Source organism: Rutidosis leptorrhynchoides, unplaced genomic scaffold (assembly GCF_046630445.1).
Source record: "Rutidosis leptorrhynchoides isolate AG116_Rl617_1_P2 unplaced genomic scaffold, CSIRO_AGI_Rlap_v1 contig518, whole genome shotgun sequence".
NCBI lineage: Eukaryota > Viridiplantae > Streptophyta > Magnoliopsida > Asterales > Asteraceae > Rutidosis > Rutidosis leptorrhynchoides.
Genome location: NW_027266744.1, coordinates 2406 through 26688, shown reverse-complemented (window position 1 = coordinate 26688; position 24283 = coordinate 2406). Strand labels below are relative to the sequence as shown.

Genomic DNA, 24283 nt, shown 5'->3' with positions numbered 1-24283 from the left:
ATGGCCGGGATTGCTGCTTGTTGTTCAACTCTCTCCTTCTCCCAAAGGTTTGTACAGTGCACGAAACTGCTAATTCTCAATTTTGTTACATTCAATTTGAGTTTCATGGCAATATGAAAACTTAAGAATTGCTTGACAATCTATAATGCCATAGTTTTATTTTTTTTGGCTGAGAATTTTTTTAAGAATCAAACAGGATGAGTATGGCTTATCATTATAGCAAAAATAAAATAAAATAAGCTTTATTTCGGAATTTTAAATCCCTGATCTGTGTAGTTTCTTCTATATTAGAGTTTATTTTGAAATTTGTTTTGAGGACATTAATTGTTTTCAGGACATCTTGGTTGGAATTACAGACTAGGCGTAGAAGATGTCTGGCGCCTGGAAAAATAGGCGTGAGTAGAAATTTGAGTATCAGAGCAGATATCGATTTTGTGAACGCCGAAGAAGCAAAGAAGCTTGCAGAAGCTGATGGGTACACAATCGTTGACGTGAGAGCAAAACTCAGTTCTCTAGAGCTCATATAAAATCATGCTACCATGTTCCACTCTTCATCGAAAATGAAGACAATGATCCTGGTATTCCTCGTCTTGCTATGCATTGTTGGGTTGACGATCTATGAAGTTGTTGAAATGACTTCATGTGCTTTATCTGTAGGTACCATAATCAAAAGGACCGTTCATAACAATTTTGCCGGATTGTTTTTTGGATTACCGTTTACTAAGCAAAATCCTGAGTTTGTGCAATCTGTTAGGAGCAAGTTTTCACCAGATAGTAAACTACTCGTTGTATGCCAGGAAGGATTAAGGTAACTGTCGCTCGCATATGTGATGCTACTATAAAATTACGGATTGAATTAATAGCATTTGACAAGATACCATTTCGTTTTGTGTTTAGGTCTACAGCAGCAGCGAATCAGCTAGAGAAAGCTGGGTTTGAGAAGATAGCATGTCTATTATCAGGGCTCCAATCTGTCAAACCGGGTACGTTTGAATCCGTCGGTTCAACGGAGTTGCAGAATGCTGGCAAAGCCGGACTGGTCACTGTTCAAGGCAAGATCTCAGCTGTACTTGGTACAGTACTTGTCTGTAAGTAGTATGACGTAAAAACACTTTTTAAGTTTTACAGAAAATGTCGTTTCCTTTAGGATCCGTTATCTGAAATGAGTGACCGAAAATGTGCAGGTGCATTTCTTTTCATCACCTTCTTCCCTGACCAAGCTGAGAAGCTGATGCAGATGGTCCCTGGAAACTGAGTCAAGTCTAAAGTTTTGGCATTCCTTCCTATCCTCTGGATAATTAATTGCGAATTGCTTTAGGGATGTAATGTAAAGAGCCTATGAAAAGAAATATATTAGGCAGAGGTTGTCTGAAAATTTGTAGAGAGTACAACCGATTTGTTACCGAAAATATGGTAAGATGATCACATCAATCACATTGGTGTTCCTTTTGTTACTTCATTCTCTGATTAAGTGTCTTTTTTTTTATATAATTTGCATAAAAAAAATTATGCTTAATGAGGAATGGAGAGAGTAAAAATTCAATATAAAACAACACAACCAAGTAGTTTTTTTTCCTAAAATTGAATAATGGTTAAATTTTAATTACTAACATCATACTATCAATTAGTGCAGAAATAATGAAATAAGCGTTAATTAGCAATACAACAATGTTAAGTTGATCATACAAAGATATTGCTATTCATTAACAAAATTATAATCACAGAGTAAAAGTACAGCTATATTGATTTATTAAAAATAAATAAAATTACAAAATACTAAATTTAGAAATCTGAAAAGCTGTGAGATCAAACAACCTCACAGGCCACAGCTCCTATACTAGCTCTGCCACGGAATTTTTATCGGATTGGTGTTAGTCTCCTTGTAAGCAATAGAGTTGACGGATATTTCCAGAAGCTGTCATATCGTAGGAACGAGACGATTATGAATCTTGAACAGTTTATAAGAATCTTTAGCAAAAAAAAAAAGAAAACTTAAAAGTCCATATATAGAGAGAGTATAATTACCATATAACCAATCTTTAAAGTATAAATGAAGTGCACTGGACAACTCCTTCTTCCTGCTCTCTTCAATGGGTACCTCTCTAAGCATTTGCTTTACTTCCCCCAAGTTGCTTTGCTGTCAAGAAAATAAAAGCCATCAGCTTCTGACAAGCAAAGCACAAAACTCCAGTACACAGTAAGTAACGAAAATCGAAAGTAAAAGTGAATGCTAGTAGCAACTATTGCGATGTCACTTACATTTTTCTGCTGCGATGTCAAGTATGCTTCGGGAAGCTGGAAAGGATTGTCTTTTGTGGACCCAGCAGATTCAGCTCCGTACCAGTTTGGGATCTGGGTATCAAGGAAGAAGCACAAACCATCATTTCAAAGAACAAGTTAAATGAATTAAGATTGTTTTTGTAACAGGAAGGATAGGCATACCAAAAAGTTAGTGAAGTGGTCAGGGTCTAGGCGTGTGGCTGACTCAGCTTGAGCATCAGAGACACCAGCAGGGTGAGATATGGAATCATGAGGATCGACAACACCCAATGGCAACGGCTCATCCCATCTATTAATAGTTGAATCGATGCCGACTTCAGCCATATGCTCCTCCAATTGCGAGTAGTATGTATTAAATGGCGCTACCTATTCATGTGGAGGAGACAAGTGTCATTCCGAGTCGTATGTACCACCTAGCAGTGCATAAAACAAATAAACAAACAAACTCACCTGCAGCTTATGGTTATCACCAACAATAAGAGGCCGCTGGTTTACCCCCAAAAAGAATAAGCACTCACGACAGTTGGCAATGCAGACACGATTTGCTGCTGTTATTACATGGACTCGCTCACAATGTTCCACCCTAACAGCCTATAATCAAAACCATAGAAGATTATAATTCAAATGCATGCCTAACAGTTTGGGAGACAACAAATGACATAATAGAACATTCAATGTAATTTGTTGGTTTTAGAGATAACTTCACGTTTTTCTTTTAGTAGCAAGAACATAATTGAAAAAATCTACATGACAACAACGAAATTTGAAAGGATGAGGAAATATGAGCATCGAAAGGAAAGGAGAATCAGATGTATAAGCAACTATGAAAACCACATGAAAGTAAGCATCTTTTAGAATGGTGAGTAAGTGTAATCAATATCACATTTTTCGTTTAATTATCGTATATCATATACAGACTACGTTTCCAAATCATTGAAGAAAAGTTTTTTTCCTAGCAGTTACGGAATACACAACATAGCCGATCAAGATTATTGTCAGGGTTTGGAACAATAGTTGAATTCAGTTGAGTAGGAATTGCAGTACCCAGATTGTCAAAAGCAACGTTTCCTACTTTCCTTACCTTGCCAACAGCTCCAAGAACTATGGTAGCATCAGAGCACCCATAGACCGTTGCATATCTCAAAGGTGCAAGGATGTAAATGACAGAATCGTGGCAATTAAGAACCTGCGATGTGTGATCACATATGAATTCAGATTAGTTTCCTGGGATAATCCATATCTGTTAATAAGGCACTAAAGCTGAAAAGCAAAAGAAACTTCAGTCATCAGAGCAAAGTGAAAGCAAATAGATGAGATATTAAGCAAGTATCATCCATCATAGTCACAAAAACATTGCAGCGTTGGCAAGTGGCAACATTCAGAAAACACCAACAATCTGCATTTCAAAGCATACCTTTACAGAAGAACCTTTAAGATCTGATGCTAGTTTTACGTGAGATGACTTAGAAATTCCCTCTATGAAACATGGACCCCAGGCACTTGTTGAGGTCTTAACAGAATTTGCACCTGCATCAGCCATAGCAACATCCTGATCAGAGGCACTTTGTGGTCCATTTTCTTTCGCAGAGACCCTTTCTGTGAGATGCTCCAAAGCAGTAGTTATATTCTGTAAGATCCAATCATGGACTTGAGCAGCAGGGACAGGAACAGCAGGCATGTCGGGATCTGAATTTGCGAAAAATGGTGCGGATTGGCTTAACGGAGCTCCTTCAGATCCCTTGTCACCAAATTGGATTAGGAATCCAAGGTGCTCAAATCCTTCCATAGTCAAAACCTATCACATTATAGACAAGAGCATTAATCTGAGGTGTGGTTGATCACTATCCAACTCTTGTTATGGTGCTTGCTACAATAGGAAATTGATATTGTCAGTTTTCATCACCCATTACTTCAACCAAGTAAGGTGTGCTCAAGAGCTTTCAGAAGATGAAATGACTCAGATACTAAGTAAAGGTAGTATGATGGCCAAAGTTCCATTTTACTTAAGAAGGGAAATAAAGAGAAGAAGAAGAGAAACATGCATTATCTAAACCTTTATCACTTTTTGGTTGAAATTTAAGAAAGAAGTAAACATCCAATTAAAAGTAGCCTGAAGCAGTAATTTTACATACCAGAGATTCTTCGCCTTCACCCTCAACAGGTTCCCCTAAAAGAGAGAGAATGTTACCCAGGTGCTTTTGAAGGTATGATAACTGATGAGCCTCTTCATCAGCTTGTGATGGCATAAACCGGCGACTGTTACTACGCACAAGCTACAAAAAAATCGATGCCAAGTTAAATTCCATAAAGATAAATAAATAAAATCAATGAAATCTGTCTATCATAAAACATGTTATGGTCAAAACAAGCTGAAATGCAGCATGAAATAGCAGTAAGCAATAATGGAACCTATCCAAAACCAGTAAACCAAACTAAGAGACAATGTGACAAAATCAACACCATAGATCAGGAATATACAGAAAACTACAATGGTACTAATTGACCGTCACAATATCACACGGAATTCAACAAATACTGTAGAAGTATACTGCATCTACTCTAGCACAACAGTAGTGCGATGTAAGCAATTGCTAGCAATGTCAAATACGATTCACCAAATGAATACAAACACAGAAGATAACGAGACATTAGCATTGCATGAATAATACGATCAACCACTACCTGAAGCGGCGAGAGTGCAGACAAGTAACCATCGAATGCAGATGTGGACGGCCACACGTCGGCGACAGAAGCAGAATCCTTGTGGCTTCTCGGCAAAAGCCTCTTGTAAGATTGTATATATAGAAATAAAATCAGATCACTCAAATCAGCACCGACCGCGTCGATTTCATCAGGCTTAGCTCGGACGAGCTGGTCGGACTCGGAGTGGAGAACAGACGCAAGCGTGTCGAGGATTAGGCGCGCGTGGTCGAGCGAGATCTGTAGCGACTCGGAGAGAGTGGCTGAGTCGATACGCTGAGTCGATGATGAAGATGACTTTACGAGCTTCTGCTTTAACGAAGCCAGGGTTTGAGCCGGGTCGGTGAAGACAAGTTTCTGGATTTGTAAGAGTCCATGCTCGAATGGTTCCCGGCGTGGGTGGAGAAGGACGGTCGGGTTCGGACTTGAATTCGGACCCGCATTCGGATCTTTTACCTCCGTCATCGTCACCAAATCGGAGAATCGGAGAATGAACGGAAAAAAGAGCTTTGGAGATGTTTGTGGGATGATGAATTGAACGATGGTCTGTTGATTGGAAGACTGAGAAGTAGGAATGTTCAGATGCGGGCAGTTGTATAGTAAACTGATAAATGTAGTGCTCTGATTGGATGAAAGTAAGTTCGGTAATGAGACAAACCAATATCTATGGTTCGAGATTGAAATGATTGTGTCCTCGATTCTTACATGTCATTTACAATTTATCCAGATGTTTTGAGTATATAGAAAATCTAATTATCATGAGCTGGAGTATGCTGATAAATTAGCATCAAAAGAAAAAAAAAAAGTATGCTGATAAATTGTCTAAGGGGAGTTTAATTTAATTCTAATGATAGTACACTTTGATTCGTTTTTTTCTATTTTATTTTTTATTTAAGAAAGATCATACTAGATTCTAATAAGTCATAATTCATGATTCACAATTTTTGTAACTCACATGAATAGAAAAAAAATCTGATAATTTAATTTCCTCTTTTCTTCTAGTAATAAAATTGTTGAATAATACGTTTTAAGTCGTCACAAACTGTAGTCACACCACCTCTAAGTAAAATCAGCATACAGCAGCCCAATTAAATTCCATATTAGGAATGGGCCTGGTACGGTCTACATGGTTTAAGGTACCATGGAAATATCTATCCTTTGATTACTGCTATTTTAGATATAAATTAATTGTCACCTTTCTTATATAAAAATAATAATTAATAAAATAGGAATATAGTAATTAAATAAATGTTACTCCTTTTATTTTTAATTATTTATCACATTTTTAGTGACAAATTATTACGGACGGAGGTAGCAGTAAATCCATACGAGTATTAGCCATACATATTCTTATATCATTCACCGGACCGGAACCTGTTGTTGAGACTTGAGAGTTGAGTTTAGGAGGAAAAGAATATAGAGCAGTTTCGTGATGGAGCCCACTTGAACAAAAAGTTGGAAGTATTATCTTGAAAAATGTTGTGGCATTTAGCATCGAGGCCCAGCCATATTGGCCGCTCCCTAAAATTAAGGGAACCCGGTTTCTATAAATCGATCAAACACTATCTTGCATGAAGCCAAATGGCTATATATAGCAATCTCTCTCCAATTTTACACCAGTAGAGATCTAACCGTTCAGTATAACTTGTCTGTACAATCTACAATCTGTCAATCTCACACCGCTTCAAAAAAATTAGCATTACTCGTCTCAAAATAATTGTCGAATTTTCTATACATGGACGTAAATTTTGACAAACATTTTAGGACGAATGTAGTAATTTGATTATAAGCTCGGCCTATAGATTTATGTGGGTTAGTTGAGGAAGTTGGTGTTTGAGATTTCTAAGCTTCGAATTATGGAGTAGGAGTCATGTTAAAGATTCTCTTAATTCGGCAAATTCTGAGCTTAAAATAGTCAAATGCCGTACAAATTTAAAAATGATAACTGGAGTCTAAGAGATTCCATTCTACTGCTACCTCTATAATTTATGTACTTAATTAACTATCGTTTTTATGTAAATATAACAATTAATAGGGACGGAAGGAATATATAATATTAAATGTTGTCTCTTATATCCTCTTCAGAGGGGATACTATATATTTTCTTTTAAACTTTCGTACTTTTAATAATTTCCTTATCAAAAATGCATAACAACCCTCGAACCGGAGTTCAATAATTTCCTTATCAAGAACAATAATAATAATAATATTATATATGATCAGTTACTTGCAGGAAAAGATACCATTGTCGTTTATAACAAAAAATTCCACTTTTAGAAAGAAAAAAAGTACCAGAAATTAAGAAAATACAATATGGTTGTGGCTTTATTAAATGAGAGATTGTCTTTAATAACCCGTTGAGGCTTTCAAGGAGACATGGACAATCCTAATTTACATCAATTGGGACTGTGTGCCCTAATTTTTTTTCTTTTCCTGAAGTTAGGTGTGCCCTAAAGTTTAATTAGGTCATAATACTACGTACTTTCTAGTTAGTTTATAGTTGGACTCATTACCCCACGTATATATATTAAGAAATTCGCAATTTTTAGTCACATAATTAATTATCGTTATACTTTACCTAATAATTAATTATATTAACATTGACTTGTGACTCGGTGTGAGAGGTCGTAGTGGATGCCCTCTCTAGAGAATAGATCAAGATGGATGGGTATATAATATTAACAATATTGTCAAGGTACAAAATACACTTTCTTTCAGATCTAGCAAGTACTTTGAATGTTGTACATGTTTACGATAATTGAAGTCGGATCAAATACCCTTCGACTCTCTTTGAAAATCTTTTCAGTGTGGTGCGTTTCATGATATATTCGTATTTTCAATTAAAAGAATGTTTTTTTTGAATATCAATTAAAAGAATGTTATTGGTTTTTTTTCTAATATCAGTTATTGGTTAATAAAATAAAGGTTGACAAATTTAGAGTAAAGTGTATAGTTTGACATCATAGGCAATAATTATCTTGACTATATTTGAAAATGAACAAACTATTACCTAATTAAAGACATAAAGAGGAAATTTCCGACATGTAAATTAAACTAACCTATATACTACACCTCCGTCTTTTAATAATTGATTTTAGAACATTTTTTAAACATTTTTTTTTTTCATTTTGAAACATAAGTTATTTCTACAAATTCTAAAAATCTTTTTTCACTTTTTTTTTTTTAATTTGATCATGTCATATGAAGTGTATATAAGGAAATTAAATTGATAAAATCAAAATGTTTTTTTTTAATTAAGTTCAAAATTATATGTCATAAAAAATATATAATATTCTTATCCTAAAAAAATCTAGAAAAGCTTGTATTGATGGAAGGGCCGGGGGAGTATATAGCTTGAAAGAAAACATATATTCTTGTGACAAAATATGGCATCAACCTAAGTGTACTCTTCAAGTTTTGGCATCAGCTTGCTGATGTTTTGGTCCAAATTAAGCAACATAAACTGTGATGTCATCACATATATAGCTCGTTTTACATAAGGTATTAGCAAATATTACTAACTAATTATTCAACAAATTATTAGTATCGACAAATTTTCAAACTACAAAGTCAAATCCTATTTGCCTAACTTATACAGGCACTAATATCTGAGGAAACTTGTTGGACATGATTAATATGTATCAATTCTTACTTGGGTTCATTAATGAACCGAAGTAGAATTGTGGGGTGGTGATAGCTATAAGATTTAGTGTAAAGTTGACTAGTTAACCAATGCTTAACTATTTCGTAACTTCAAAAGAAAAAAAAACCCTTAATTATTAGGGTATACTATAATGAAAAAAGTCAACCAACATAAAGAATAATAGTAATGGGGCTGCGCATCATCAACTATGAATAATATATCCTTCGGGGGAAATTTTTTTATGAATTCTATAAATTGTTTGTTTAAGTACGAAAGACAATTTAAACGTCGATTCTGATCATTGAATAGTAAGCGATTAATTAATCTTCAAAAAGGAAAAGAAAAAGAATAGTAATCAATCACTATCATTACATTGGATCTAGAATCATGAATGTGAGAACTTATTTTTATTTACGTTTTAATATTTTTGATTGATTTGTTTTCAAAAGATTATTTGGAGCATACGAATTAAAAATATATACGAATTAAAAATATATGGTTTTTACTAAAAAATTTACTAAACAGTAAAAAGAAAAAAACGCATTGTAAGGATGTCTTTTAAACTAATCCTACACGCGTCTCGTAATTAAGTCAAAAAAGAATTTCAAGTATGTCCTCACATAATTTTTGTATTTTCAACCTATGCCCCCATTTGTTAGTTACTACTTCTGTCTCGAATAAATATCGTTTTCATTTTTTAATTTATTGAAATTTTGATGTATTTATACATAATAATGATTAGATACATCAACTTTTTAATGAACATAAATAATAAAAATGACATATTTTGAAGACGGAAAAAGTATATATATAGTTGAAATCGATTTCTCATTCTTCAACATTCTTCTCGATAAATCGCTCTTCCTCTCGCTCGTCGATCACCTCTCTCCTGAACGGTCGCTGCTCGTTGCCGCTCATCGATTAAGGTTTGAAATCAAAATGTAGTTTAGAGTTTAGCATAGATTTCATGTGTAATTTGTTAATTATATAAAATAGGACAAATTGCACTTTATGTTCCTCTTAGATTCCTTTCACGCTAGACATACCTCTCTTATTTCTCAAACTAGATTTATACCTCTCTTGCACCATTCCGTCATGAGGTTAATATCCATCTACCGTTAAAAGTTCCATATGTCACCAATTTTCGTTAATTATGTACAGTCACTGTTGAGTCATTAGATTAGCCAATTGCCTGATGACATGCATGTGTAACCTTATGTGTCAAAAAGAAAATTGACACATAAGGTTACACATGCATGACATTCAGCAATGGGCTAATCTAATGACTCAACAGTGACTGTACATAGTTAACGGAAACTGGTGACACCTAGAATTTTTTAACGATAGAAGAGTATAAACCTGAAATTCTGCAAGAGAAATATAAATCTAGTTTAAGAAACAAGAAAAGTATGTCTTGCGTGAAAGGAATCTAAGAGGGACATGAAGTTACAATTTCCCTATAAAATATCAATTAAAAATTAGGGATTTACGATTTAGCGTTTTGCATTTTAGGGGTTGGGAAATTAGGGTTTTCTCAATCTGATTCGAAATTCTATTGATGGAGATTGATGAATGGATTTTCTTGATAATTTAGTACTCTGATTCATTTAGATGGATTGATTTTCTGTGTTAAATGCTATTGCTTTGTGTTTTATATTGTTGGGTGAACTTTGGAGAACATGGAAGCTTAAAATATCGCGGGAAAAGTGGGAACCGGTTTGGTGAGGGCGGGACCCACCTTAATGGCTAGCAGCCGTTCCGTCCGTACGTAGTCGATCGATCCGATGATTCTTTATCAAAAGTTGTTTACAGTACCTGCACATATGGGTCCCACGGTTCCTAACGCCTCCAAAGAGTACTATTCATGGAACATTAAACTGACAGGTGTCATATATAGTCAACAATGTGCAGTTACTTTGATTATCGCTTGCAAATTCTTCTTCTTCTTATTTATTACAAGTAAATGGATGTCACATTTTTTAAAATTAATAATTTAAATATATAATAAAAAAATTATATAATAATTATTTATATTAAATAATATTAAATATATATCAATTATTATATAAAAAAATTTATTTTAATTTTATATCTTTGATTTTATTTCAAAATCTACAATTTTATTAAAATTAAAAATTTTATTTTACTTTTAAAAATAATAAACATAACAAAAATTAAAAGTCACGTATATTTCACAATAAAATTTATAATTATATCTAATTACTTTAATTGTTTTTATTATTTAAAAAATAAGATATATATTTTTAGTTAAGATTCAGAAAAAAATACAATGGATTTTTATTACGAATAATAGTTTAATAATAAAATTTATAATTACATCTAATTAATTTAATTATTTTTATTATTTGAAAAATAAGATATATATTTTTAGTTAAGATTCAGAAAAAAAAATACAATGGATTTTTATTACGAATAATAGTTTAATAAAAAGAATTGAAAAATTAATATATATTTTAATTTGATTAGGAATAACTTTTTAAATAATATACCCGTTTAAATAGGAAAAAAGAAGATGAGTCCGTTTTAATTGAGAATAAAAAAATAAATATAGTGGATTTTAATTAGGAAAAATTGTTATATAAGAAAATTAAAATTTTATCAGAAATATATTTTTATTGTGTTTTGATTTCCTAATTACTCGTAAATAGGAAAAAAATCATTGACTTAAAATTGTAACTTGAAACCTAATTAAACTCAAAATTCTAAAATACACGTGTCAAATTACTATTTATCAATAAAACGTCATTTGTCAAATGTTGATTTGACAACAAAATTTACAATTAAATTTACAATTAGAACAAATTTAAAATTTAAAATCTCGCTATCGTATATAAGATACTTGTTTAGATACCAAAAATAAAGTTAATTAAGTTATTGGTTTAGTCCAATCTTCAGTTCAAATTGGATTTTAGATGTAGGAATATATTGGTCTTTTATCGTTATTAATTCTTGGTAGATTCTTAATCTTAAGGTTTGTTTAGCATGGTTTATAGGATTTTTATCTATTTAAGTCCGATGATAAGTTGTCTCATGTTAGATTGAACTTTTCTGTATCTTATCGTAGTAATCTTCTTGTAACATATTTTCCTTTCAATGAATTTGTCCAGATAGAATTACATTTAAAATATACTGATTTCATCATGATTATGTCATGGCAACTTATGTGTAGCTAGTCTGTTTTATTTATAGAGACTATTCTATCACAATTCTATTTATAATCTCTTATATTTCAAAATCAAAATACCAATGAATTAAGATACGATGTTAGAAGTTGTACAACATTTTTGTTTGAGAAGTAAAAGATTTACACTTTTCAAACATAAAACCTAGAATACTACTCCACAAATTATAGGTACCATTTATTGACCGGGATAAATGAAAGAAGAGGAAGGAGTGGCGGAGACCTAGCGAGTCACCATCACCAACTACGTGTAATACGACCGAACCGGTTTCATGAAAAAGCTGATTTTGTTTCCAAATCTCTAAAGAAATTTATTTTTATTTAGTCTTCTCTGATTTTTCTATATCTTTCATCAGAGAGAGAAACAGAACTGAAGTACTTGATCTTTAATTTAATTTAATTTTAAGATATAGTATAATTAATATTTGTTGGGTTTCCATCAACAAAAGTCAGCTTAGGTTATTCAATTCTATATATTAGAGATCAGAAGATGTGTATATGTGTTTAGAAGAGAGAAGTCTGAAAAAGGAGTTTGTCTTTTGTGTTGCATTCAAAATTCTATCCTTCTTCTCTCAAAAAAAAAAAAACCTTTTTCTCTCATCTGTATTCAGTCTCATTCTTGATATATGTTCATGTGAATATATTACTACAAATCATAGCAAATGATCATATATATTTTGAACTTAGGTTAATTAAAAGGAAGAATTTTTATAATACAAGTTATATTAACTTGTTTAATGGAGACGTCTACAAGTGCAAATACGAAATCAGCCACCACCAGTACGGATTATAATCATCATCAACAACAATCATATTATGATCAACACCAACATCATCCAGCTGATTATGGGATGATGATGATGCAATCTTCTTCACCATCCATCCATGGCAACAATTTCATGTATATATTTCGACATCCTTAATTTTGGGTTAATTCATTTTTCTTAATTCTTCTTTTTAATTATAATTTTCTGGGAGTCATCTGATTATTAAGTTTTGTATATGCTTAGAGGAGGACGAGCAAAGGATATTGGTGCATCAGCTAATCATAATAGTACTTATGATTTAGGAGAATTGGATCAAGCACTTTTTCTGTACTTTGATGGTACTCAAGATCCTTCAACCAATAATAATAATACTAATATTCATGATCAAGATCAAAAGGGTCAGTCTAATTTCTCTCTACCTCTCTCTTCAAACTAGTACTTTTCTGTTTCTGTTTTGACAGAGATTCTTCTGTTAATTAGTTTGTTTCATAAAAAAAGTATTTTGTACAAAAAAAAAAATCTCCAGTACTTGTAATTTTGTTTGACCAGATCCTTATTCCTGCAGCAACACAGAAAATCTTCTCTCTTTTCAATGGCGGATAATAATATTTTTAAAAGAATTTCAAAGCCACATTGATCATGCATTTTTTTCCCAAACTGAAATGATCCTTTCGTTTTCACAAGTAGTAGTAATAAATAAAGGGTATGATCTCTCTCTCTCTCATTTAATTTTGTGTATTTGGTGCAGAGAATTCAGTGATGATACCTCCAACTTTGACATTTTCCCTTCACAGCCCATGCATATTGAGCCATCCTCACAATTAACTATGGTAAGTCATTTAATTATTAGATTATAATTATCAGTTAAAATGATGATAATTTTTATAATGTATCAATTTTATTGAATTGTTATATGTATTTGGTGATTTATTTATACATATATAGGTAAGCGGGCAGTTAGTTTCATCTTCATCGCCAGAAACGACGACGACGACAAGTGGTGGTTCAATATTGAGGCCATTAGAGCCGTCCATGGAGTTGGCCAACCATAAAATTAACAACCAATTACAACATGCAAGGCCTGAACCATCCAAAACTGTTGTCAAGGTTTAATACTACATCTTCTTTAATTATTTTATATAATATAATGTTTATAATCATTTGACTTTTAAAAAAAATTAATTTAGTTGGTATTAATAATCCTTCAAAAATTGAAGTTCTCTCCTTTGTTTTCATTTTAATTGATTAATTAAATATCAACTATGCCAACAGCGCGAATTTAGAAATCGCAAAGGTGATCAAGAAGGTCCAAGAACACCAGACCCTAAGGTCGTCTCTTCTCCCTGTTCTGAATTCTATTTATTTTATTTTTATTTTACATGGATTGGGTTGATACTAAGTTAGAGGATGCCCTAAATTTTTGAAGTCAGGAAAATTTATAATAAATATTATTATTCAAAATATTAATACTACAATGCTTACAGTATTATGTTCATTTCTATAATTAACATTCTTGTCTTAATTTTGAACCATGAAATTAACTTCTATACCATGGCCGTTACAGTCTTCATTGTCTTGTAAAAAATACTGCATGTACTAACAATGTTTAATGATTGGTTTTGACCAGACATTAAGAAGACTTGCTCAGAATAGAGAGGCGGCCAGGAAAAGCAGGCTTAGGAAAAAGGTAAGCATATAATTAATTTCATTTTTTTAAAATTAAGTTTTACAGTGTTTTTTTTTTTTTTTTTTGCTATTTTTGTTCATGGTGAATCAACATTAATGCAAACAAATCCTTTTTGCAGGCTTATGTTCAAAATCTTGAATCAAGTAGGATTAGACTAAATCAGATCGAACAAGAGCTCCAAAGAGCAAGATCACAGGTAATGTTAATCAATCCCATGAATTTGTATAGTTAATCATATATAATAGTATTGCTCTAGAAATTAACTAAAAACATCATGATATATACATAAACTAATTTTTCTTTGGGGATTTTTAGGGCATATTTTTTGGTGGAGACCAAGGTGGTATGATTACTGGTATCAACAACATTAGCTCAGGTAATTAATAAATTTCTTCTAATATATAATTAATAAATTTCTTCTTAATAGTAATAACTCAATCCAATATTAATGACTCTCTTGTTGTTTTAGATGCTGCTGTATTTGATATGGAATACGCAAGATGGGTGGAAGAGCACAACCGGATGATGTGTGACCTACGAGCTGCCGTTGAGGAGCATCTGCCAGAAAACGAGCTGAGGCTGTTTGTGGAGAATAGTTTGGCTCATTACGACGAGATTATGAACCTTAAAACCATGCTCGCCAAGACCGATGTCTTTCACCTTGTCTCCGGCGCGTGGAAGACTCCGGCCGAGCGTTGCTTCATTTGGTTAGGCGGTTTTCGACCATCTGAACTTATCAAGGTACATATATACATCATCAAAGTCAGTGGTAATTAGAATAATAATTAATGTGTTTGCATAGTTGAGTGCAAAAAATGCCACTATCTTGAATTAGGTCAAGAAACTTGTATTTCACAAAATCTCTACTTAAATTTTTCTGATTTATATAAACATTAGTGAATTACTAAGAACACTAAAAAGTGACAACAAGATGATATTATAATACAAGCTCTAACTACATTAGGTTGTTAACCACATTTTTTTTTGGCTAACGAGCATGAATGAATGTATTTGTTCAGATAATATCGAGTCAAATTGAGCCTCTAACAGAGCAACAACTCCTTGGCATATATGGACTACAACAATCTACACAAGAGGCAGAAGAAGCTCTCTCGCAAGGACTCGAAGCTCTTAATCACTCTGTCTCGGAAACCATTAATGCCTCCGACACGACGTCATTGGCCTTTCCTCCTCATATGCCCAACTACATGGGTCAGATGGCCCTAGCCATCAACAAGCTCACCGCACTTGAAGGCTTCGTCCGACAGGTACAACTATATATAGGTCAAAAAATCATATAGTTAAATTTAATTCAATTCTAATTACATATCCTATATTTTGTTTGAAAGATCCTTTATATATTAATTAGTACATAGTCAATTTAAATCTGGACCCTCATTCCTCCATGCATTTATACTCAAATATATATATATATATATGCATGCTATAGGGTTTGATTTGATCATGATGAAGTGGGTCATATGCAAGAATATTGTCCTGCCTAATTAGGGAAACCTACTCCCAAACAACTCCATATTTATGTCTCAAAAGTTTAAACCTCCTGCGTTTGGCATTTGATAGTTACATTGTATTTGTATATCTACAAGTAGTGTATATCATGAAATAATGGCATGACAATTTATGTATATATGTCACTGATAGCGGCTTCAATATAATTTTGGTTCCTTTTTACTATTAGGTTATATGTTACCTAAACTCGCTCTAGGTGTATAAGGTTAAACTTTTGGAATGATTTCGGTTTACAGACTTTCTCATGATTGAATAAATAAATCATGTTGATCGGGTAAATTCATAAATTACTAGCTAGCAAGAATTAAACAAGCACATGCTGCAAGACAATAGACATTTCATGAAATTGCGCACACAAAATTCTTTGAGATTTGAATTAATGATTTAATTAATTTATGCTATTATTACAGGCAGACAATTTACGTCTCCAAACACTTCACAGGCTGCATCAAATCCTGACAACCCGTCAAGCTGCGAGGTGTCTATTGGCATTTGCTGAGTACTTCCATCGTCTTCGAGCTCTCAGCTCCTTATGGATGGCTCGTCCTCGACAAGAATGATATTTCAGAATGGAATTCAAAGATTGGCTAGCTAGGAACCATGAGAGAAACTTTATATCTTCTTTTTATCTCTCTGTTACAATTTTATTACAGTATTTATGTATGTTTTCGCACGAAATTATTGATAGACTTAAAGAATAGCCAGTTAGTTGAAATTTTGTAATGCACCAGTCTACAAGAATTTGTAAACTCTCTTTTAATTATTTCATGACAGCCTCGGATGAAAGCTTACTTCTAGAGTAAAATTGTGTCGATTATCGATAAGTCTTGGATGAAAGCCTAATCTTCCAACTAGAGGCACGGACACAAAAATCGTTGATATGTAACATCTTCCACAGCCATAATTGGACTATCAAGACGGAGTACAAGCAAAAATATACCCCTAAAGCAATCTAAGAATAACTTTAACAGAACATAAATAAATTTTAGATTCATGGTGTCGAATTCTGATTTTTTTTTTTATTACTTTTAATGGCGTTTTGTTTCATAATTAAACATTCGTATTTGGGCCTTTAGGCCCATAAAAAACATTTCAATTCCATCATCATATATAGGGTTTTAAGGCTAACAATTGTTTGCTTCTCCTTCCTCCCTCCTCCACAACTCCAGACCAAACCAAGAGGGAGCTCCAACAATGGCTGCAAAGGCAAGAACTACACCAAGGCCGAGCCGAAACCCAGACCTCGTACGAGGAGTTGGAAAGTATTCGAGATCGAAGATGTACCACAAGCGTGGTCTTTGGGCAATCAAAGCCAAAAATGGCGGCGTTTTCCCCCTCCACGATCCAAAACCGGCGGCTGAGAAGCCAGCAGAGAAGTCCCCGAAGTTCTATCCAGCCGATGATGTGAAGAAACCGCTCCTTAACAAGCGCAAGCCTAAACCCACCAAACTCAGGTTCTTAAGCGAACGCCTCGTCTCCTCCTTTCAATTTTTTGAAGGATTCAGCTTTTTATTGACTCACATTGATTGTGTAGGGAAAATATTACACCGGGAACTGTGTTGATCTTGTTGGCTGGAAGGTTTATGGGCAAGAGAGTCGTGTTCTTGAAGCAACTTCCATCTGGATTGCTTTTGGTCACTGGTATGGTTTTTTAATTTGTGTTTTGAAAGGATTTTATAGTGGAGCAGGTTTGCATTTGTTTTGAATTGACTGTTGATAGAGTTGCCGATAAATATCCTTATTAGTTTTAGCCTTGTGAGCGATTGTTAATACTTTGTGGAAAGAAGATTCAAGTTTTTCTTCTTCCAGTTTCGATTATAGTGTCCAGTTTTCTAGTTTTAGTGCTGTTTTGCTGGTGTATTCGCTTCAAGAATTTTACAAGCTTTGTTAGAAATACGAAACGATTTAATCTATGAACTAGTTGATAGCATTTTGGATTAATGATTATGTTTGATATATAAGGATGAGATTATACATCCATCACTTGTTTCTCTCGCTCTCTCTGACACCTGTTCATTATGTTGCGTGACAGGGCCGTTCAAGGTTAACGGTGTTCCTCTTCGTCGGGTCAACCAATCATATGTGATTGGTACTTCCACCAAGGTTGACATTTCTGGTGTGAATGTTGAGAAGTTTGATGACAAATACTATTGAATAATTGAAACCGAGAGAATTGAGAGAAGAGTGATTTTTGTTTTGTGATAACTTGAATTACTTTTGTTATTCATTTGATCTTGTATATATACAACAATCCTATTCTAACATGAAATAAATTAATGTAAAGCTATCAAATCCATTGCCATGCTTCCCATGTGGATAGCATGGCCTTAGAATGACTAGAGTTGTTGGATGATTAAATCAAATCACCACCATGCTTGTTGGGAAAGAAGAAGATGGCTGTTGCTTGTTGGAGAAGCAACCTAGTGGAGAAGAAGGTGTTTTGGGCTGAAGAGGAAGCACTGGGCTGAGTCGGAAAGAAGACTGGGCCGAGACGAAGAGCGAGGCCCATCATGCTCAGAAGACACGAAACGACAACGTTTCTCTTTCGTGTAAATGAAACGCAAGAATCATCGTCGTTTTGTTCGCAGCGAGAGTTTCCTTTGAGGAACGAAAACGACGTCGTTTTCTTTCTTTCCTTCCAACGGTAACTAAGGGATTCAAAATTAAATCCCTAATTTCCCAAATTCAATTTCTCCAATTCCTTTCTTCTTCAATCCTTCTATCAACACCCAAATTTCAACAGCCCCCCGCAAGCTGGACTTGTCGGAGATCGATAAGTCCAAGCTTGGAGAGAATATTACGGAATTGGGGTGCTCTTTGTGATTTGGTGAAGATATCGGCTAGTTGCAGAGATGACGGAATTTGTGCAAGGTGGATCATTCCTGCTTTCAGCTGGTTTCTTATGATGTGACAATCAATCTCAATGTGTTTTGTCCGTTCGTGGAAAACAGCATTGCGAGCTATGTGAATGGCTGATTGATTGTCACAGTATAAGTAAGCAGCTTGAGAATGGTCGATTTTAAGGTCTTGGAGAACGTACCGTATCCACTGTAATTCACAGGTCACCATTGCCAGTGCCCTGTATTCTGCTTCAGCAGAGGATCGCGAGACGGTCGATTGCTTTTTGGATTTCCAGGAAATTAGAGAATCTCCGAGAAAAATACAGAATCCTGTGACCGATTTCCTGGTTAAGGGACATCGTGCCCAGTCAGAATCTGAGTAGGATCGTAGCTGTAAGGCATTGTTCGAAGCAAAGAACAGGCCTTGTCCAGGGGACGCTTTCAGGTATCTGAGAATGCGATGAGCCGCCTGCAGGTGCTCTTCTGTTGGTTCACACAGGAATTGCGAGAGATGTTGAGTGCTTTGTGCAATGTCCGGACGAGTGTGGGTGAGATATAGTAATTTTCCGATTAGCGTTCTGTAGACAGAGGAGTCTATCAATTTGGGGGACTTATCGGAAAATTCTATAGAATGCACCATGGGAGTAGAGGCAGGTTTGCATCCCAGGAACTCAGATTCTGCCAGCAATTCTAAGGTATACTTCCTTTGACACATGTGAATTCCATTCTGTGATCTTGCAACTTCAAAACCAAGGAAGAATTTTAACTTTCCTAGGTCTTTGATGCTAAACCTGTTATGCAGAAAGGTTTTTGTTGTTTCAATCTGTTTTGCATCATTTCCTGCAATAACTAGATCATTAACATACACTAGGATGGCCGTGAAAGAATTTAGTTTATGTTTGGTAAACAATGAATGGTCACTTTGAGATTGTGCATATCCCATTTGTGTCAGTGCCTCGGCTAACTTGAAGTTCCATTGTCTGCTTGCTTGTTTGAGACCATATAGTGACTTCATTAACCTGCAAACCTTGTTAGAGGATATACCTGAACCTGGGGGTGGTTTCATATATACCTCTTCATCTAAATCCCCATGTAGGAAGGCATTGTTGATATCCAATTGTGCAATATGCCACTGTTTTGCAGCTGCAACTGTGAGAAGGATTCTGATTGTTGTGAATTTGACAACTGGGGAGAATGTCTCTGAGTAATCAATTCCCTCCTTTTGTGTGTAGCCTTTAGCTACAAGCCTTGCTTTGTACCTTTCTATGCTGCCATCTGCTTTGTGCTTGAGTTTGAATACCCATTTGCAGCCTATTGCCTTTTTGTCTTCAGGCAAATCTGAGATCTCCCAGGTTTTATTTTCTGAGAGTGCTTTCAGTTCATTCTCTATGGCTGTCTGCCACTCTTTGCTTTCAATGGTTTGCTCAAATGTGTTTGGTTCCTTTTGACAACAAATCTTTAATGAAAAAACAAGATGTGCAGGTGAGGGATTAGGAAAAGCAAAAGTGTTTTTGACTGAATGAGAACTACCTGGAATTTGAATGCTGCTTGAATCTTTGAGTGATGATTTATGATCTTGCTGTAACAGAGATTGGACCATATTGCAGTGATAATCTTCTAAATGTCTTGGTGTGAACCTATGTCTAGATGACCTTCTAATTGGAGGTTGTTCATTGATTTCAGGTTCTATTGACTCAGGTGTTTCACTTAGGACATTTTCAGGATTGTTTGGTTGGACAGTGTGATCATTTTCTGAGCTAACAGGGTCTTCCTCTAGGGATATAGTTCTTTCATCAAGCATTTCATGTGAGTCAGGTACATATCTCATTCCACTAGGCAAAAATTAAGCAAAGATTATCCAAATCAACTTTAGGACCATCATAGGGAAAAACATTTTCATGGAAAACAACATGATATCCAGTTTGAATGCTATGATTGTCTAGATGCAGAACTATGTATCCTTTTATTCCTTGTTTATGGCCAAGCATGATGCATTTAGAAGACCTAGGCATGAATTTGGTTTTGTTTCTGTCTAGAGCTGATATGAAACACAGAGAGCCATAAACTCTCAAGTGAGATAGGTCAGGAATTTTGTTGTGCAGTAGTTCATAAGGACTTTTGTTTCCTAGGAGGGGTGTGGGTGTCCTATTGATTAGATGCACAGCATGTGAGATAGAGTAGCTCCAAAATTTCAAAGGAAGCTTACTTTGGAATTGCAGAGCTCTTCCTACATTCAGAATATGCAAATGCTTTCTTTCCACCCTGCCATTCTGTTCAGGGCATTCAACACAAGAGGTTTGATGCATAATACCATTAGATGCATAGAATTTTGAGTCCATAAATTCCTGACCATTATCAGTCCTAATGCATTTGATTTCTTTCTCAAATTGAGTTTTGACTAGTTTGCAGAATTGAGAAATCAAATCTCTAGTTTCTGATTTGTGTTTCATTAAATAAATCCAAGTATGCCTAGAATGATCATCAACAACAGTTAGGAAATATCTATGTCCATGCAAAGATGGTAAAGCAGGTCCCCAAATGTCCATGTGAATCAAATCAAAGTTTTCTTTTGCCACTGAAATGCTAGGTGAGAAAGATAGTTTTCTTTGTTTGGCAAAATGACATATATCACAGACATGATCTTGACTAAAAGAAATGTTTTCATTGATAGTTTTAAAGGCTGATAACTTGGCACTAGACGGATGACCAAGTCTAAAATGCCACAAGTCAAAAGTTTTCCTAGGCAAGTCTATTACATTTGCAGAAGACAGATTGTACAATTTTCTAGGAAACACAGAATTCTCTGCAAAATTCACAAAATACAGTCCATTCCTCTGTCTAGCTGATCCAATCATCCTCATTGATGTCAAGTCCTGCATAAGACACTTTGAGGGGTAGATCATAAGAACACATTTAGAATCAGTTGTCAGTTTATTTGCAGAAATGAGATTGAAGGCAAATTCAGGAGTGTATAACACATTTAACAGTGTAATTGTCTTTGTTAATTCCACTGTTCCTACATGTGTTGCAGATATGAGATGTTTGTTTGGCAACTGTATATTATGATTTGAAAGTGGCTTAATTGTTTTAAAAAAGCTCTTTGAACAACAGATGTGATCTGTGGCACCTGTGTCCAGTAACCAGGGAGAAAATGAATTTTGTGAGTTTTGTGTAATGTGCTTACCATTGAAAGCTTTTGAGGCCATGTTGCTTACAGAGAGTTGTGACTGAGAGTGAGCTTGTGCCTGCCTTTTGAGTGACTCATACTCATCCTGTGAGATTGAGATTTTGGATGAAGCTTCCTGTTTCTCTTCTGTCTCTGCTGCTGCCATGTTTGCAGAGGTTCCCTTTGTGAATTTGAAATTTGGAGGGAAACCTACTAACCTATAGCATTTTGCAGCAATGTGACCTATTTTGCCACAATGGCTGCAAATCGGTTTGCCATCAGGTGTCTTTTTATAGGCAGTGTGCTGTTTTTGAGACTTTGCAGAGGAGAAGGCTGCTAGTGTTGATTCATCAGCTTCTGCAGGTACAACATTCTGTCCTTCATATCTTGCTATGGTTGCATAGACTTTCTGAAGAGATGGTATAGGATCAAGCATCATAATAGCTGATCTGGTCTGAGCATATACAGGATTGAGTCCCTTTAGAAACCTGATGATCTTATCATTTTCATAGTACTCAGCTATGACTTTGAGTGCTTTACACTCACATTTTATTGCACATTCACATTCAGGGATAGGTCTCAGGTCATCAAACTCATCCCATAATGTTCTCATTTTGGTATAATAGTCTGAGACATTAAGATCACCTTGTTTGAGCATGTAGATCTCTTCTTGAACATCAGAGATTCTGGAGAAGTCAGTTTTTGAGAATCTGACTTGTAGATCTCTCCATATGTCATATGCAGTGTTGAATCTTGAGATGGATGGCCGGATAGTGGGAGATACTGAGTTCATCAACCAGCAAGAGACTGTTATGTTGCATCTATCCCAGTCAGGAAATGTTTGATCATCTTCTTGTGGCTTTTTGATTTTTCCATTCACAAATTTGAATTTTACCTTTGATCTTAGTGCCATTGTCATGGACCTTGACCAGGTATGGTAGTTGTTGGTGTTTAGAAGAGGAGAAACCAAAGCTTGTGTAGGATTCTCACTAGGATGAAGATAGAAATCTGATGAGGGAGACATGGATGAATTCTGGTTTGAAGTGATTTCAGACATGATTTTGAGGTGAAGGGATTATGATTTGAATTTGAGTTGAAGGTTGATTGTGGATTCAAGTTAGCTGTAAACAAGAATCTCTCAATTGGCTCTAGATACCATATTGAATAATTGAAATCGAGAGAATTGAGAGAAGAGTGATTTTTGTTTTGTGATAACTTGAATTACTTTTGTTATTCATTTGATCTTGTATATATACAACAATCCTATTCTAACATGAAATAAATTAATGTAAAGCTATCAAATCCATTGCCATGCTTCCCATGTGGATAGCATGGCCTTAGAATGACTAGAGTTGTTGGATGATTAAATCAAATCACCACCATGCTTGTTGGGAAAGAAGAAGATGGCTGTTGCTTGTTGGAGAAGCAACCTAGTGGAGAAGAAGGTGTTTTGGGCTGAAGAGGAAGCACTGGGCTGAGCCGGAAAGAAGACTGGGCCGAGACAAAGAGCGAGGCCCATCATGCTCAGAAGACACGAAACGACAACGTTTCTCTTTCGTGTAAATGAAACGCAAGAATCATCGTCGTTTTGTTCGCAGCGAGAGTTTCCTTTGAGGAACGAAAACGACGTCGTTTTCTTTCTTTCCTTCCAACGGTAACTAAGGGATTCAAAATTAAATCCCTAATTTCCCAAATTCAATTTCTCCAATTCCTTTCTTCTTCAATCCTTCTATCAACACCCAAATTTCAACAAATACTTTGCTAAGGAAGCAGAGAAGAAGAAAAGCAAGGGAGAAGGGGAGTTTTTTGAAGCTGACAAAAAGGTTCGTTTATTTCTCTTTATCCTCTCCTTGCCATTTTGCACCAGTCATTTGTCTACTTTCCTCTAGTTGAAAAGTAAGCTTTCAAACCCATTTTAATTTATTTCTAATGTCTTGTAGGAGAAGAAAGCGTTTCCAGAGGAAAAGAAGGAAGATCAAAAAACAGTGGATGGCGCATTGATCAAGGCCATTGAAGCAGTTCCCGATTTGAAGGCATACATCGCATCCAGATTTTCTCTGAAGGCGGGGATGAAGCCCCATGAGCTTGTTTTTTAGAGCAACCAATTCATTTCCCTCACATATTCCATTCAACTGTGGTTCTATGAGTAGATCTTCACTTGTTTCTTTTGATAAATGTGCCAGAAACCTAGAACCAAAAATTTTGTTAACAGATATCGTTTTATCGAAGAATATCTTTTCGCCATTTAAATGAAAGGCAGACTGCAGTTGAATGTTACTTGCAGGCTTGGTTGATATGCTAGAGTAGAACCTCTTATCTGTGATCCCCCTCGAGTCCTCGAGCTGTGTTTACTATGACGAGGTCCTTTGTTATTCCTAGATTACTTGCAACTCAAGAAAATGTTTACTAAATATTCCCAATCTCACGTCTACATAAGGCCTGGATTTTGAACACCATAGCAGAAACAG

General features: G+C 34.9%; 3 protein-coding genes and 1 pseudogene across 3 annotated transcripts; 3 read left to right on the top strand and 1 right to left on the bottom strand.

The window, feature by feature from the left end:
• LOC139884187 (rhodanese-like domain-containing protein 9, chloroplastic) lies at positions 1-1255 on the top strand. The gene is given in 6 exon segments (XM_071868257.1): positions 1-47; positions 335-495; positions 498-578; positions 658-808; positions 898-1088; positions 1185-1255. Coding segments are annotated over 6 exon segments (702 nt in total).
• A 616-nt stretch (positions 1256-1871) lies between these two features.
• LOC139884195 (uncharacterized) lies at positions 1872-5445 on the bottom strand. Its single transcript, XM_071868262.1, has 9 exons — positions 4963-5445; positions 4413-4553; positions 3695-4075; positions 3362-3466; positions 2731-2871; positions 2443-2646; positions 2260-2352; positions 2026-2137; positions 1872-1915 (listed from the first exon to the last, which is right to left on the bottom strand). The coding sequence occupies exons 1-9, from the start codon at positions 5443-5445 to the stop codon at positions 1872-1874; spliced, it is 1704 nt and encodes a 567-aa protein (XP_071724363.1).
• Positions 5446-12562: 7117 nt separating this feature from the next.
• Positions 12563-16369, top strand: LOC139884188 (bZIP transcription factor TGA10-like; annotated as a pseudogene).
• A 634-nt stretch (positions 16370-17003) lies between these two features.
• Positions 17004-23911, top strand: LOC139884193 (large ribosomal subunit protein eL6-like). The gene is made up of 5 exons (XM_071868261.1): positions 17004-17263; positions 17344-17450; positions 17842-17949; positions 23565-23638; positions 23756-23911. Exons 1-5 carry the CDS (start codon positions 17004-17006, stop codon positions 23909-23911), a joined length of 705 nt encoding a protein of 234 aa, XP_071724362.1.
• Positions 23912-24283: the final 372 nt, after the last annotated feature.

What these genes read in the sequence shown, in the direction of transcription:
- LOC139884195 (XM_071868262.1), bottom strand. Translation starts at nt 5,445, where the DNA reads ATGACGGAGGTAAAAGATCCGAATGCGGGTCCGAATTCAAGTCCGAAC. An exon ending in GTGAAGGCGAAGAATCTCTG is followed by an intron (nt 4,076 to 4,412) that starts GTATGTAAAATT and finishes ATAATGTGATAG; the next exon opens with GTTTTGACTATGGAAGGATT. An exon ending in GTGATAACCATAAGCTGCAG is followed by an intron (nt 2,647 to 2,730) that starts GTGAGTTTGTTT and finishes CCACATGAATAG; the next exon opens with GTAGCGCCATTTAATACATA.
- LOC139884193 (XM_071868261.1), top strand. Translation starts at nt 17,004, where the DNA reads ATGGCTGCAAAGGCAAGAACTACACCAAGGCCGAGCCGAAACCCAGAC. An exon ending in CCTAAACCCACCAAACTCAG is followed by an intron (nt 17,264 to 17,343) that starts GTTCTTAAGCGA and finishes TTGATTGTGTAG; the next exon opens with GGAAAATATTACACCGGGAA. An exon ending in TGGATTGCTTTTGGTCACTG is followed by an intron (nt 17,451 to 17,841) that starts GTATGGTTTTTT and finishes GTTGCGTGACAG; the next exon opens with GGCCGTTCAAGGTTAACGGT.